The sequence below is a fragment of the Bacillus rossius genome, chromosome 3, assembly GCF_032445375.1.
Source record: "Bacillus rossius redtenbacheri isolate Brsri chromosome 3, Brsri_v3, whole genome shotgun sequence".
Lineage (NCBI taxonomy): Eukaryota > Metazoa > Arthropoda > Insecta > Phasmatodea > Bacillidae > Bacillus > Bacillus rossius.
The window spans coordinates 127,744,202-127,761,495 of NC_086332.1; the positions used below are offsets into that span (position 1 = coordinate 127,744,202).

The window sequence follows — 17,294 nt, forward strand, 5'->3', positions numbered from 1 at the left end:
TGGTTATTTTAGAAACAAGTAAAAAAAACTAGTATTTGAAGTGTAAATTAGCAAAAAATAGCATCTATGAGACATGGGCTGCAATGAACCCTCTTTTGCTGCAGTGCAGCCAACAAACCAGCAACAGAATGAGCAGTTTTTTCATATTCAAGTACTGTTTTAAACTAATAAGTGCAAAAATAATAATGATTTATGAATCCTGTACATTCAAACATGTACCTAACATTGAGCAGGCAATATTCTACTGGGCACGAAGTTCTAATCACTGCCAGTCCAATTTTACTCCTTAGTGAGTGTTCTACGTAATAAGATAATTGCTCTCGTTATCGTAAACATGGAAGACTTGAACCTGTAAAGCTCGTGAACTACAGTTTCTGCTCGTGGCAGGAGGAGCACTGGATTACGACAGATGGCACCTGGAAACAACGTGGCCTCACTGTACTTCTCCCAGTTAAATTTAAACACTAAATTGGCAGAAAGTATAACGGGAAAAGAAAGAGGGGTCTGAGAATGTGTTATATGGTGTGTGCCTAGGTGGAATGTGACAGTTCTTCCGCCAGGAGCTGCTTCAGAGACAGCGTCGTGGGGTGACGGATACTCCTCTGTGTCGGTCATCGATAACACGCGAACAACTTCGCCGTTACACTTCCAGGTGGATATATTTTGAAATACTTATATGTTTGAGTCCAGTTTTCTGTTATGTTGCAGAAGGTGCTATAAGGGCTTTGTAACAACAGGTTAAACCTACTGCCGTGGTTGGCCAGTTCCCGGACGGTGCAGCGCAATTGTATGATGATAATCTCTACTTCCCACTAATTTTTAAAAGAAAAGCATGAAGACAGTGGTGTCTTATAGACACAAATATACAATATTATTTGATAATTCCTTGGCTGTAGATGCAGATGTTGGACATATTAAAACAGTGCATGGGAGGTGTTGAAGGGTGGGTGTGAAGTGAAGCTGGTTTAGTGCTTATCTAAACCTTTACAAAAAGCTATGAAATTAATTCTAGTGACAAACTTATAAGTCAGGCACAAAAATGAACATACTCACCAACACTACTTTCAAAAAATTAAAAAGTTAGAAAAAGACTCCACTAATTAAGTGACAACACTTTTATGTCTCTGATTTGTGGCAACTGTACATCACAATGTGCCTGGAATTGAAGTAGACAATAGCAGACTGCAACTGCCTGTTGAACAATGTGACAATGCACAAGGCTGTACGGAAGGTAGCCGAGAGGGTGTGTGCAATAGTGTAATGAAATATCGCCTGGATGAGATACCTAGGAGGCCGTGAGAGGCAGACATAGCAACAAGTAGGACAAGTGCTTGGACAGGAGACATTGCTAAGTGTGCTAGTCATGTGATCATTCTGTGTCTTTCGAGACAGTTATGTGCCAGACGAGGCTTTGTTGCTTGGACACAAGGGGCGTGAAGGTTTAGAAGATAGGCACGTGGTTGAAGTTGCTGGAAGGAGCGTGCATAAGAGCAAATAGTTAAGGTGAGATGCTGCTTTCTGTATATGTTGTAGATCATTAAGCTGTAAGATCCTTTCTTCCTTAACATATGTGCACGGCAAGGCAGACGGGCAAAGAGGTAGGTGCCTTCAAACCTTCAACTGTTGCTTCTTGCCAGATCGCCCACACAAAGTCTCTGGTGCCCACGCAAGCTGCCCACTTGAACTGTGGGCTGGGTTCCTCAGTCTGAGAGTCATATAGACATCAGTGGTAGATGCATAGTAGTGTGATTGAGCAAGCTAGCAGAAACATTAGGCTGCAAGCTGCTTAGCTGATCTAATAGCCAGGTCCTCGTTTGGAGATTCACCTATAGGTTGGTGGTACTTTTTTAAGTTGTGTGATTTAGAAAGATTACATGAGCTTCTAATCAGGGCTGCAAGCTGCACAACTGAGCTACAGCCAGGGGCTACTGTCTGAGATGAACCTAGATTTTGTTGATATATTTTGGAGTAGTGTGATAAGGCAGACTTGGAGGAGCAGCAGGCCACATGTAGCTGACATGGTAGCTGGCGGCTATGGTTCGAGAGGCACCTAGACGTCAGTGGTAGATATGTGTGTTGTTAGATTGAGTGAGCTAGTAGGAACGGTGTTGTGTGTTGCAGCCCGGTGCACTCACGGGTTCGACCAGACTGCAAGCTATTAAGGTAGTTATTCAGAGAGGTAGGTATGTTATTCTAAAACAGGACCAATGCCATTCGTGACCTAGTTTTTGAATTTATTAATAAACATCATTAATTATAATAATTATAAGTTCTTAACAATATAACGAGAACCGTTATGAAATGTATCTCAATAAACACCGTACAGAAAAAAGGCTACAGTAAAATACAATATTATAAAAATACAGCAATATCAGCAATATCAAGAAGGCGGGCTGCGCAGGCCATAAAAACAATTACACGATTTAGACAGAATCAAGCAAATAAGCCCTAACGCGGAGGTTCGGTGCAGCCAGGGGAGAGGTTACACAAGCCCAGACACGATATTGGCTCGCGCAACAAAGTGCGAAATGCGTTAAACAGCTGACAAAAGAAGTTAATTAAGGAAATGATTAAAGCTCCTCAACAAAACTAAGCGGCCAATATCGGTGCGGCGTACACAAAAAAAACAGCAGTCTATAGATTTATCATTAAAAGAAACCGACGTTACGTTCGTCAGTGGCAATACAAACCACTTAACAAGACTGGCAGTACAGCGAGACAAAAAACATTAATGCCCATACTATAGCCCATACGGCTCAACAAACAACGTGGCTGAATAAAGTTAACTTACACGGGCGAGACAAATGTATGTGAAAAGTGCACGGCCACATCGTGCAAGAAGAGTGACGTTACCATATGCAAGTTACCGTCATCGCTGATTCTGACCAGTACGAACAGCTCCCCCGACCGCAACCGAACGACCCGAGACGAGAGCTCGCAGGCCCTTATAAGCACAATATAGAGGGCGCTGGAGCTGCGGCAGAATAACACACTACAGGGGAAGGAGTGGGGATGCGGAGGGGGAAATCTAACTATCGAAAGAGGTAGCGGAGAGGGGGAAACGAGGAAGGGAGGGGAAGGAATCGCTCAGCTGTACGGCGACGCAAGAAGCATATGCTTCAGTGTTTAAGATGTGCTTCTCATCAGTCTGCATGCTTCACACAAGGACTAGGAGCTGTTGGCTACAGTCAAAGAGGCAGATAGATGTCAGTGGTAGAAGTTGTAGTTGTGTGATTGATAGTGCGAGCTGGCAGGAGAAGTGTGTTGTGTGTGCAGTTGGTGCATATCGTCAGGCTGTATGGCTGTATGGTGCCTAGAGGGGCTAGGACCAGGATCTATGTTCTTAGAGGCACCTAGACATTGGTGCTAGAGCGAGCTTACAAAATAAGTGTTATGTGTGCAAAATGTACGTCTCATGAGGCTGATTGCTGCCTGGCAGGTCAAGGACTGGAATCTACGGTTTGAGAAGCACCTAGAGGTCTCTGCTTGATGTTGAAGTTGTGTGAGTGAACTAGTTTACAGGAGCAATGTTATGGTTGCATTATATCAGTATCATCAGGTTGCAGCTGTGCATGAGCTACAAGCCAGGGGCTACTGTCAGAAACACCAAGACATTGGTGGTAGATTTTGTAGTTATATGATTGGGCGGGCTAGAAAGAGCAGCGATGAGTGTGCATGATGTGCATATCATCAACCTGCATGATGTACATCCATGTTATGACTCGGCTATGGTCTGAGATTAAACTAGACATCAGTGGTAGATATTTGCATTGCACGAGCAGTATTGGTTGTGCAGTATGTGCATCTCAAAAGTGTGCATGTTGCGTAACGGGCTTAAGAGTGTGGGGGAGAGGGGTTTTCGATCTGGAGGTAGATATTCAGGTTGTGTGATTGTGCGAGGTAACAGGAGCTGAATGCTGCACCGAGGGGCTTGGAGACGAGGCTACGGACTGGGTGGTAGATGTCGGAGTTGTGTGATTGATAGTGCGAGCTTACAGGAGCAGTGTTGTTTGTGCAGGATGTGCATCTCATCAGGCTGCAAGCTGCGCAGCTGTGCTATGAGCCGGGAGACGTGCTGATGGTGCGGCCGTGCAACCTGCCTGCAAGCGTGGACTGGCTGCTTGGCCTGTTGACGGCCAACAGGACTGCGGAGCTGCAGCCGGAGAGCGCTGTTCGACTGGAGCCAGGCTGTGCCAACGTTCCAGTACCTGGCTTCCTGGCACAGCCCGTGACACTGCAACAGTGCGCACAGCAGTACTGGGACCTTAGTGTGAGCAACTTTACTCATTTACAACCTGTTCGTTTCACTTGCGTAGTATTGTTACAATGTAATAATGTGTGAGTGAAGGTGGTGAAACATGACTGTTAGCGTAACATTCACAACTGCTACAAGTCCTAATGTAAAATACAAACAATGCCTCAGTCACTCAGAAGTTCAGTAAGCTTTATCTCACAAGGCATCATGGGAACCTATAAACCCTGAGCAATGAGTAATGAAATTGATCGACTTAAATGAATGCAATTGGCCAGCGATTTGACTTTGAATTTTAAAGTTCAAATCTTCTAAAACCTTATTTTTCTGAGCTAGGATGGCTCGTTCGCTCAACCAAATATGTTTTTTTTGTAATTAGTACCAATATTCGGAAACACTTTCTTGATCAATTGTTCTTTTGACATTGTGTATTGACAAAAATTATTTGGAAACGAAATGAGGCCAGGGGAAGCGTCAATTGGAATTTTTCCATTGCCATTGTATAATAATTGTTTGGAAAACACTTCCACCAAGCATTCCTTTTGTAAAGTGAATTGCATATTCTTTGTTAACTTAAGAGATTTTCATGTATCTCCGCAAATTCTATGACTTCAAGCAAGCGTTTATGTCATCAGCGTGGTTGGTTTTGGAATGACTGGCAGAGTTTGGAGAAAATCACTGGCCAGAAGAATTATTGTACCTCCAAATAGGTCCTGATTATTGTGCAAATCTTTCAATGTTCGATCGAGTGCCTTCAATACTCGTTTGTGTGCCATCATACATTCATCCCAAATGATTATTTTGCAATTATGTAGTACTTTTGCCATTGCTGAATTTCTGGAAATGTTGCATGTCAGTTCATCTATCATTTGCAAATTCAGTGGCAGTTTGAGCGCAGAATGAGCGGTCCGTCCTAATAATGTGGCAGTGATTCCGGATGATAATACGGACAGCACTATTTGACTTTGTGCATAAATCAAAGCTATAATCAATGAAATTAGAAACGTTTTGCCAGTTCCGCCAGGTGCATCAAGGAAGAAGATTCCTCCTTAGCCACTTACGCAATTTTCTGCTGCTGATTCAAAAGTGGGAGCTTTGTTCACACTGATTGACTCAAAGCATCTCTACCGTATTGCCATTCTCATTCAAATTCTATATTGAATGCATCGTGCATGAGGTGATTCGGCTCTGGGATTCCTAGTTTGTTCAACATTTTGCCGAACATCATCAGGCACAAATTCTTTATAGTAATCAATGCCTCATTGTGTATTTCAGTGTTAAATTCAAGGTCAGGATTCGCTGTTGTTGTACGCACTTGATGCAAAATGTCTTCAGTTATATTATCTTTGTATATGTCCTACAAATGAAGTGGGTTCGATGGAAAACATTTAGAAATTATGATGGCAAAAATTTATTTAACTTGATGCGCAGTAGATAAAATAACAGCATCATAGAGTGTGTGACCCCAATGAATGACATCCTTGAGTAAATGTAAACACAGACAGGCTTCTTGATATGTTGCGCACAACTCACTATTAGCAGTTCTTAAACATTCCATTGAAGTCGGTCCACCCAACATTAACCAATAACAAATGCAGGTAAAAACATTCGTCATTGCTCTGATGAACTGTTTAAATGTGCTCGAATGCATCATTTTAATATATGTTCATGTGTCCAGGAAAAGGCTTTCCTTGTTTCTGATATTGGAATTTTTTTGATAATGCATTCCATGTGAAATAATTCGGCATCTCTGATTAAAGCAGTGTTCTTGCAAATGGATCACTTGAGCATGTTGCGAAGAAGCTCGTCAGCGTTGTCGCTGGTGGCCTGTGCCGTTTATCATAATTTTCGGGCACAAATTTTGAATTTTGAATTTAATTTTTAATTTTTAAAGAAGGAAACCACGAACATAAAGTTGCATTTTTAATTTAATTTAATTTTGTTTCCATTGCTGTACTCTCCGACTTGATCTTGGGCAACCCAGTGCACCTGCACCTGTTTTGCAGACCCAATTAGATACCTTTTGCTGACTTTGGGTTATCGCCGCATCTCGGCTGTGGTTTGCATCACGTTTTCTCCCTGTAACAGTATGACTTTTCGTGCTAGCGAACGCTATCCCAAGCCCACAGCTAGCAACTTACATTTCTCGGAGGCAAGCATAGGTAAGCTGTTTGCCAGCACGTCCAGGAGCAAATTACAGTCCTCGGCAACGCCTCAGGATGGTCCACATGACGCCTTTCCCAGGCGACTTAGCAAGTACTGACACCCCTTCCCTCATCGCCCACCTGTGGCTTCACGAGAACTTTCAACCCGGAGCATCGACCTCCAGTGAACCCGCGCAGGGTACATGGTCTCTCCAAGGACATCCGCCCTTGTCCAACAGAGCCCTCAGCGAAGCCTAGCGGCGGGAAAAATCCCTAACCTTGCTTTGACCACTGGTTGCGAGTGTGACCAGTGCACTCTAGCGGGCGTTTCGGTGACCCTCCAGGCAGGTTCTCATCTTGGCCGCCAGAGCGCACTACTCATCCCTCCCATAAGAGACAGCTTGTCACAATCGACTTTGGCAGCAGTCGCGCTGCGATTGTGATCTTAGTTCGCCTGCGACTCGAGTGAGAGCGCGGCGAGCGTTTTGCCGTCTGCTTCGCCCCTTCGGGCATCTCCGGACACCTTCGGATCCTCACCACCCTCCCTTCTTTCGATGGGCGCTGTTACTTCCTTTAATTAGGCGCCCCGGCGCCTTTTTTTCAAGTTTCGGCAGGCAGCATCTGGTCAGTACAGACCACGCGTCGCGATTCGCGAGAGTCCATCACAGTTGTATTTCCAAGACTTGACACTACGTCATGTAGTCGCGAACGTCAAGGCATAGATGCTTCATTTTTCTTTTTTAATTTAGCTGCCCGTGCTAGTTTTTGAAATCTAAATTACTTCTTTACTTTTCTCATCATGGCTATCGCGGACTTCCGCGCCGGGAGTTGCTTACTCTGCTCCTGGAGCCAGCTAACGTGACTTCACCCCGCTGTTTTGGGCGGGGTGCAAGATTAGCCTGCAAGAATAAGAATGGAACTTCTCTGCCAAAATTAGCAGTCCGTGATTGGCTACCATGCAGTCACAAGTTTTCTCCCCTCTCCGGTCGACATACCAGTTTCTACATAAAACGAATTCTTCTGGACTTTAATCTACAGAAACCTCCATTGCCAGGACCGCCAGTTTTCAGGACACAGGATGGAGTTAAATTCATTTCAAAAGAAAATTAAAAACAAAATGTGATTGTCTTTCTTTTGAGCCTGCGAGCTCACTTAAATTGATGATAAAAGGTAGACAAAAATTACACATCTTGTTGCAAAAATGGTGTGCGTGGATGGCCAACCCCTGAACCTAGTTGAGAACAGAGGATTTAAGGAACTAATTGAGCACCTTGAGCCTCGGTTTACAATGCCAAGCCGAAAAACACTAAGCAATGTTATTGTTCCAGCCATGTACGAAAGTACAGTTAAAAGTGTTGAAGTCCAGTTACAAGATGCAGAGTTTGTTGCAGTAACTACAGACCTGTGGACATCAGTGGCAAACACTGATTTTCTTAGTGTAACTGCCCATTATGTAACAAAGGAATTTGTATTGCACCATTTGTGTTTGGAAGTTATACCTTACCCCGAAGTAGGCCACACTGCAGAAAATATTTCCAAATTCATCACTTCTTTGTTAGAAAAATGGGGACTACTGCAAAAAGTGGTGGCCATTGTGCGAGACAATGCCCGTAACCTTGCCGCTGGGTTAGAACAGCACACCTCATGCCTAGCACATACCCTGCAACTGGTGCTCAAGGAAGGTTTCTTGAACAATAAACTTATCAATAACTTGGTTTCTTCAAGCAAGAAAATAGTAGGCCACTTGAAGCACTCTGCACGTGCCACCAAGGTGCTGAAGACTTGCCAATCACTGCAGGTGTGGTGCAGCATCCACTTATTCAGGTGGAATACGACACTGCATGAGCAGAAGAATATCCCAGAACTGTCTACTCTCTGTGGACCTCATACCAATCCTCGAGGTGTTTGATTCTGAACAACCCACATCAGCTCAGATCATGTGACTGTTGCAGAGGTGTAACCTATATTTAACATTGTCTTGTAATTTTCTTCTAATATCATTCAGTGAGTGACTGGTTTATGTAATTTATATTTCAGGTCATTCCCCTTACCAATCTCATTGAAAACGAGTTACAAAAGCCTGCTCCAGCTGGTTCTGGATTGCAAGGACTCAAAAATGCTTTATTATCCTCCATTAAAATAAGGTTCAAGGATCTTGAAAAGAGTCAAATTCTGACGTCTGCAACATTGTTAGATCCACGCTTAAAAGCAGCATCTTTCAAAGATGAAGCAAAATGTGAAGCTGCTAAAAAAAAGACTGTTGGAGGAAGCATTAGGTCTACAAATTCCTGAGAATTTGGTAAGATTTCTTTTCTTAAATTATAATTAGTCTATAAAAAAAAAAGAACTAGTAAAATTCATGCTCACAAAAAAAAATTTTCCCCATTAAATTATAAGTGAGTAAATTTTTTTATTTTTTCAGGTATCTGGAACAAAAAGTTCTACAATACAGTTGCAGTCAGATTCGAGTAATTTGATTTGGTCACAGTATTCCACACTATTTACCCATCAAGTTAATAGTTGTCGGATTCTGGTTGTGGTTCCATGGCAGAACAGCTTCAACAGTACTTCAATGAGGATAACATGCCACCTGACTGCTCTGTCACAGAATATTGGAAGAAAACCACTACAGACACTTTCAAAAAAGTACTTGTGTGTGCCACCTGCAACAGTTTCCAGTGAGAGACCGACTCTTCAGCACTGCAGGATTTATTTGCGACTCCAAAAGGAATCGTTTAGATCCGGAGAGAGTGAAGATGCTAATTTTTTTGAATAATAATCTAAAATGATTTCAGTGTGAAATACGTACTAAAATGTTATATTTACCATTACTTGTTTAAACTGTTTAAACAATACTTACACATATTTTCTCACCTTGTTTGTTTTTAAGGAGCATTAGTAAAATTATAATTTAAGATTACCTACCATACTGTTTTAATTTAGTTGTTAAACAAAAGTACTTCAATAGTTGAAACCAAATCCTAAAACAGAGTACTGGAACCAAAGTTTAAAGTTTGGAACCGGCACCGAAAGCGGAACCGGCATTTTTTAGTATTCGACCCATCCCTAACAAGTATGCAAAATTAAAAAAAAAAAAAAGATGTAGTTATACACACAAGTTAAAAGTTTGCACTGTATGGAGCTCCAAAAACAAAGATTAATTAATAGATATATTTAGTTATCATAAAAGATAGTTTTTATTGTTGTCTCAAATGACACATCTCAAAGCTTTACATAAATGTTCAATTGGTCATAATGATCACAGTAACGAATTGACAGGTGTACTCACTTAATAATGTAACCACAAAATAAAAATTTGTTGTCTGTAAAGTCGATTTACGGACGATAGTTTAACGTGACAACGTCATAACAAAACATTGATGAAATGATTGCATACTTTTATGAATAAAATTGAATCATTTTTATTGAATTATCACTGTTTTGTATGGATACAAAGAAGGAGTGAAATGAAATCTACAATTTAATTGATAAATTTACTTTTATTTGCACTCATTAATTTAAATATGTTTATTACTTTAACGAAGAGATTATTTTAACTATAACGTTTATACATGTTTGCTATTTAACTTCTTCCAATCTGTGTTATTCTGTTAAAGATAGGACGATGATAGGAAAAGTAGGAAACAAATGGGATTGTTTCAAGGATGATGTGAAGGAAAATGGCTTACCCAACACCAAAATGCAGTCAAAAATAATATATTTGCGCCACAGACTCTGCAGCAATGCTAGGAGGAACGGGTTAGCAAAGAGCAATGAAAATGTTACATTGAAATGCATGAAAACAGAGTTACGCCACGGACTCAGTCGCAATGCTAGGAGGTTCAGGTTAGCAAAAAGCAATATAAAATGAGCGTAATGGGACACAACGAAAAGAGACAATGTGCGTAACGGGACACTTTTTCGTGCGTGCAGCCGGCGTTCATCGATTTATTAGACGTCACGTCAAAAAAAGTAATCAACATAATGTACAAGACACACAATTGTCATTCAAAAATTGTAAGCTTTGAAATCAATTTTCATTGAAAAAAACTTTTTATTTAAAAAACTTATATTAGTTAAAAATATAAATACAAAATGAACATCAAGGTTGTATTGATACCTTTAATTGTGTGCACGAGAGATTCCAAATAATTATGATGCTCCCAAATTTAAATATATTTATCGATATACAACCAGTATACAAAATTGTTTATTGTAATTAGCATTTGCAGGGAATTGACAATAATATTGCATAAATAACGTTGCATTAATAATGTTGCATACACTTTTAATGTACATTATGTGAACAATTCTCAATATAATTCTTATATGCCACTCAAGTAGCCTTTACTATTGTTCGCAAGAAAGTCAAAGTAATATACCCATAAAAAAATATTAAACTAAGCAATAAATGTGCCAGTTTTTAGAAAAGCGTGTTTTTTTGCATGACAAACATAAATTTAAAATGTTCAAACAAATTCATTGTGCCACGGAACTGAACCTTCATTTGCGAAATACTCTGCAAACACATTTATAATGTTTGAACTGCATTTACGCCTGCGAACATGTTGTGAGTCATCTAATGTGGGGCATCCCAACAACGTGTCTCTAAAACGTAGACCATCCCTACTTCGGACATAGTTGCAAGATGCAACACGTCTTCACAATGTCAATAGCAAAGTCGACATCAACATTTAGCGGCCTGTGGAAAATTCTCCACTTATTTGCTAACATCCCAAATGAGCACTCAATTAAACATCTAGCTCGACAACGATGGTAGTTAAACACTCTTTGTTTCATGTCAAGTCCCGTGCCAACATAGGGACACATAATTCTGTGTGACTGCGCAAATGCTTCGTCGGCAACGAATACAAATGGTACAGGTGTTACATTTATATCCGAAATCAGAGCATCTTCAGGAAGTTCCATGTCATTTGGTAGTACTCTTTGATAGAAAACTGACTGCTGGAAAATTGTTGAATCCGCGCATTTTCCATATGCACCCACATCTATAAAGACAAATCGATAGTTGGCATCACAAATAGCCATCAAGACTAATGAAAAGTATTTCTTGAAGTTGAAATACATAGCTGCACTGTTCGCTGGTTTTACAATTCTAATATGTTTGCCATCGACCGCGCCGAGACAATGTGGAAAATGTGCCCTGCTTTCAGACTCTTCTGCTATGCGTAACCAGTCTTTCATGGTGGGTTCCGGGAAACATTCCTCTTTCAAGTGCAGCCAAATCGCTACACACACTCTTCTCACAAGTTCTCTTATTGTTGTAACGCCGAGATGGAAAGCATGATGTAAATCAACAAATGAATTACCAGATGCCAGGTACCTGAAAAATAATAGTGACCTGCATTAGTGGAATATAAGCACATTAATTTCTCTTGCAAATGTAACGATTGCTGTAGTCGAGGGTATGCATGTGTTACAGTACTTCACTTGCCTGGCACATACCAACTGTTTTGTCTCGTACACTACTTTTCCACTGTATAATTATTGACATTCATTATAAACATTTACACAAGAATACTCTATAATACACACACTTAGTGTGTTTAATCTGCTGCGAGATGCAAAGATTCAGTCTATCTGTGTGAAACATATAATAATCAAATAACATTTACATGGAAAACCCGTGTATACCCTACACTATAACTATATTATAGAATAATATACTCTGCTAAATGGTTTTGGGACTACAACACTGTATGTAACAGTAGTGTATCCAATAAAAAAGGAGCCGAAACGTAGTCTCACATTTTTGTATTCCGATGGAGGGTGACATGATTCAACCATGGCGAGGAGCCAGAGGTAAAAGGACGGGGGAAGCAAGAGGTCCACGAGAAAACCAGTGGGCGAACGGCATCATCATGGCACAATTCCCGCACACATACCAAAATCACATTTTAGTTTTACATTTGGTGTTACACGTGTTAACTACAGCACACGGTAAAATTATGGTGATTCTCTTGTAGACAAATACTGCCCAAGTTATCATGTGCTCGTCACAAATTTCGAAATGGAAATTCACTGTCTCCATGTTCTTTTTTTCAGGCATTTCATTACAAAAGAAGTGGCGCAATGTTAAAGATTCTTACAGTAGAGAAAAGCGAAGAATAAGTGGGAGTGGATCCGCTGCAGTAAGGAAAACCCCATATGTTTTTTTCAATCTTCTGTCATTCTTAAATATTACTAATCCACCTACAAACAGCCAGACGTCGTTATCGCCCAACGCAGAAGATTCGGACAATGCAGAGGACACGCCTAGAGGGCCGTACGAGACGAGAGTTCTTGTAAAAAAAAAGGAAGCAGCGTGACGAAGTTGGAGAAGAGTTACCGTATTTACCCGAATATAATGCGATGATTTTTACCAAAATTTCTGGAACTGAAAGTGAGTCTCGCAGTATGATCGCAAACGTACATCTTGCCGCTGGAGGAATGTTTTGAAACGGCGCGGCGAGACAACTGTGTCAAGGTCACGGCGGGCGCCAGCGATACGGCTAAAACGTGAAGTAACAGCGCTGCTAGTCTCAGCTTGGGTCAATATTAGGTAGAAGCGATTGTCGTTTGTTTGGTCGCTTGTGCTGTGTTACTGTGACGTAAGTTTTGTTTTGCATCGTAAGAAAGTGAGAGATTTTTTTATAACATGGATACTGTAGAGAAGCGTGGGAGTAGAAGATTAAATATGCCTAAAGGGCTGAGAAGAAGTTACGATGCTAACTTTAAGATTATAGTGGCAAATTATGCCATGCAAACGAACAACTGCCAAGCTGCTCGTAAATATGACGTCAGTGAAAGTAATGTGCGTAACTGGAGGAAAGATTTGCGTTGTCTAAAAAATGCGAGTAGTACCAGGAAAGCATTAAGAGGGCCAAAAAAAGGACGGTTCTCGGATATTGAAACCCACGTTGTGAATTTTAACAAAGAGAAGAGAAGAGACGAGACAGGTTGCCTGTTTCACGAGAAGTAACAAGTTTAAAAGCCCTAGAAATTGCCCGGGAGTTTAATATATTCCACGGACTAGCTTCAAGGCAAGTACTGGCTGGTGCGTGAGAATGATGCGCCGTTGCGGTTTTTGTTTGCGGCGCAGAACATCATTAGCACAAAAGCTGCCAAAAGATTTCCAAGAGAAATTGACTAGATTTCAGCGTTTTGTGATTGGTTTGCATAAACAACACGACTATTTGTACGGTCAAATCGGGAACGCAGACAAAACGGCAGTTTATTTTGACATGCCCGCAACACTACCGTCAATACAAAAGGCGTCAAGACTGTTACCGTGCGCACGACTGGTAATGAAAAGCTGGGAGTCACGGTGATGTTATCTGTTTTGGCAGACGGCAGGAAACTGCCACTATTCGTCATATTAAAAAGAAAAACACTTCCCAAAGAAGCATTTCCGCTGGACGTATTCATTCGTTGTCAAGAAAAAGGCTGGATGACGAGTGATTTGATGCAAGAATGGTTGCGACGTGTGGAATCGGCGCCCGGGTGTACTTCTGAAGAAAAGGGGCATGTTGGTTTTTGATGCATTTCGGGGACATCTGACACCTGAGGTTAAAGCTGCGGTATGTAATTTTAACACAGACTTGGTTGTTATTCCAGCTGGAATGACAAGCCAGCTACAAGTCCTCGATGCTGTGGTAAACAAGCCAGTCAAGGACCACCTTCACCAACAATATAGTGATTGGCTGCTTGCAGGAGACCATGCTCTCACACCGACTGGGAAAATGAAGAAACCATCAATTCTGCAGCTAGCAAGATGGATTTCCACTGCATGGAAAAGGATAACTCCAGAGTCCATCGTCTGTGGTTTTAAGAAGTGCTGCACTTCAAATGCCATGGATGGCACTAACGATGATCGGTTATGGCAAAATGAAGATCAAGGCAGTAGCAGCAGCAGCAGCAGCGGTACAGACACTGACAGTAAATGATTTTGCCTTACCAGCATCATAACAAATTCTGTTAATGTTAATTTTGTTAGCGTTGTGACAAACTCAAATTTATATTTGCCTGGGTAAGTTTATACATTTAATTTTTATTTCAAATTTAATTAAAAATTAAAAAAAAATAAGTGCTGTGTTTTTAAACTATGATTTCCTCTCTATAACTTTGTATTTGAACTATGGTTTCCTCTCCATGAATTTATTTTTCTAGACACTCAATCAGAAAGTTTGGGGTCGCATTATATTCAGAGTCGCAGTATATTTGGGTAAATACGGTAGTTAATGTTTTGAGACAATCAGTACAAGCCAGACAAACATGACGTCGACGTCTTACAGGATGAGGACAGACTGTTTTTGCTCTCTTTGGTTAGTGAATTCAAAAAAATTCCTGACCACTTGAAGTTGTCAGTAAAGAAGCAGATTCTTAGTATTATTGAAGGAAGTCAACAAGTAGTTAATGTATCTAACATTTCATTTACACGTGGTTTATCTGTACATCGAAATACTCAGCCCATTCAGTCAACCTTGACCACCCTTGTACTCCACCCAGGGCCTTCTGCTCACAATTACAGCTGTGTACCATCTTCACAATCACATTTGGAGAGTACCAGTGTCCAACACGATGATGGCGGTTTCAGCAGATCCCCATTGTACACATGTTTTGATTCCTCTGAGTGTTAATTGTACAGTTAGTATTGTTGTGTTTTAGAAGTAATTACTATTTCTATTATTATTAGATATAAACCTATAGAGATAATGGACGAATGCTATTGGACTACCAGACACTGTTTTTTTTGTTTTGTTGAAGCAGTCGGGTCCGCTGCTTTTGAACTTTGCGCGCCGCGGCGGGCGTTGGCACTTCCTTCCTCCCTTTCCCCTCCTCTCTACTTAGTACATTGTCGGTCTTGGCCTCCCCTCCATGCGCGCTGCATCGTGCCGATCATTTAGAAGGCTTGGTTAGCCATTTTTCAACCTTATTCTCATAGGTAGTCTGGGTAGAGCTCATTTGAAAGCTATAACCAAATAGGTATCATGTAGTCAACATTCTGTAATGCAGTAGTGAGAGCTTCTTCGGGGAGACGGAAATGTAAGTAGGGCGGTGACCCTTACCGTAATGTAGTTTGCGACGTAATTCTTAAATGCTCCGGTTTTCTAAATTCTCTTTTGGATGTCACCTATTGAAAATTCCTTTGAGTTAAATTATGTTTTGCCCTTTTTTGTTTGTGGGCTTGTTTAACCTCGTATGTTTGTTAATTCTGGGTTTTCCTAGAGATGTTTAAAAAATGCAGTAACTTTGTAATTTCGATACATAGTTATGTATAACACGTATATTCGAATTCACGTGTTTTGTTTAACCCATAAGTGAATGATGTCTTAGTCTTTCATTGTGTCTTATGTAACGTGTCCCTACTTTGGTCGCGAGGGGTCAATATAACTCATAATATTTCTAGTTCTTACAATGGTATTGTAACTCTTGCTAGCATTTGTTGTCTCGTGTTCTTGTTTTTATCGGGAATAATTTCCCCTTGCAGATTAACTATTTGAATGTGTTCATAAATTACTGAATCGCTGCGGCGATAGTTTGTTATAATGCTCTGTTATATATTTTGTGTATGTACGCTTGGTACGTTTGAAACTTAATAACGTGAAACATTACTGCATTGTTAATCATGATCATTAATAGATAGTATTGATATTATTTATAAAGTTGAGGTATACGTAAAGTATTATTTTTTGATAATTATTAAAGAAATAAAAGGAATTGACTACCTGTTAAACTGGTGTTTCTCTGGCTTTTTTGTGGAACACATATAGCACCCAGTTATTCCAAATTCTAGTATTTGGCCTTCCCTCTTGATTAGGATGTGCCTTCATTGTATGTAACTTAAAAAGATCTGCATTCAATTTATGTCTTATATTAAATTATTTGTAAAATAAAAGTATATATAATATGACAACATTCTCTGACTTGCCTTGTAATCAAACTTACCTTAATGTTACAAGTAGTTTTTCTTCATTTCCGATGCACAGGCGCATCGTCGTATCTAAGCCTGTTATGCTGTCTGCTATTTTCCTTAACAATTCATCAAAACTTTTCACTGATATTCTCGTGTAATTCATGAACTTGTCTTCGTGCTCTCGCAGTTCACAAAAGAATGTTACGAACATGCCTTTCGTAGAACGAGTTTGTAGAATAGGATGTACCCAGTTGCTTTTCTTTTTGCGGTAATACAGGTAAATGGCTGCAACCACCTCTTCAACTTCCATTTTGCGTCTCGTGTGTGGCTGGCAGGACACAATTCCTCCCGGCCGCAACTGCCAGCCGCATGTTCGGTCGTAGTGGTACGGCCATGACCAGGTCGCGGTCGTGGCCGCAGTCGCAGTAGTGCACCATCGCCCTAACCATTACCAATGTGATGATCTTTCATACATGCAGCACATATATATATATATTATATATATTAGTTACGCTCATCACTCACTGACTGACTCTGTAACGCCAAGAGACAGCCTATCATGAAGCACAAATATTAGCCTACTCCATAGAGATGTGTACCCAATATAAAATGGAGGTGTAACAATCGAGTAATATTTGAAACACAGCTACATGAGTGGAATGTGCCTTAATTATTAAATTGAAGTGTTTGTTATATTTATCACTATTCGCCTTATGAACAACTATGCTTATGATTTCTAAAGTGGTTTAGATCTCAAAAAGTTTAGCTCTAAATGAAAAACGGTGAAATGTGTTTGGAAATCTAAGTTTGTGTCACTGGGAAACCTTTTATATTTTGAATTTTGTACTTAAACATTTTTGAAAATCTTTGCTTTTATTTTTTAATAATGCTTATATCTTTGTAGTTTAAAATTGTATTACAAATCCATTGGTATTTTTGTCTTTTATGTATATAATATATGTTTGTATGCCCCAAATTCTTT

General features: G+C 40.4%; 1 protein-coding gene across 8 annotated transcripts in view; it reads left to right on the forward strand.

Moving 5' to 3' along the window:
• The window catches only part of LOC134531234 (NADPH-dependent diflavin oxidoreductase 1), a 141,581-nt gene that overhangs the window by 61,572 nt on the left and 62,715 nt on the right, over positions 1–17,294 (forward strand). For all 8 annotated transcript variants that reach the window (XM_063366911.1, XM_063366912.1, XM_063366913.1 and 5 more), the window contains 2 exons: positions 535–652; positions 4,019–4,270. In XM_063366911.1, the coding sequence (XP_063222981.1) occupies positions 535–652; positions 4,019–4,270 (370 nt within the window). The remainder of the gene's footprint in view (positions 1–534; positions 653–4,018; positions 4,271–17,294) is intronic.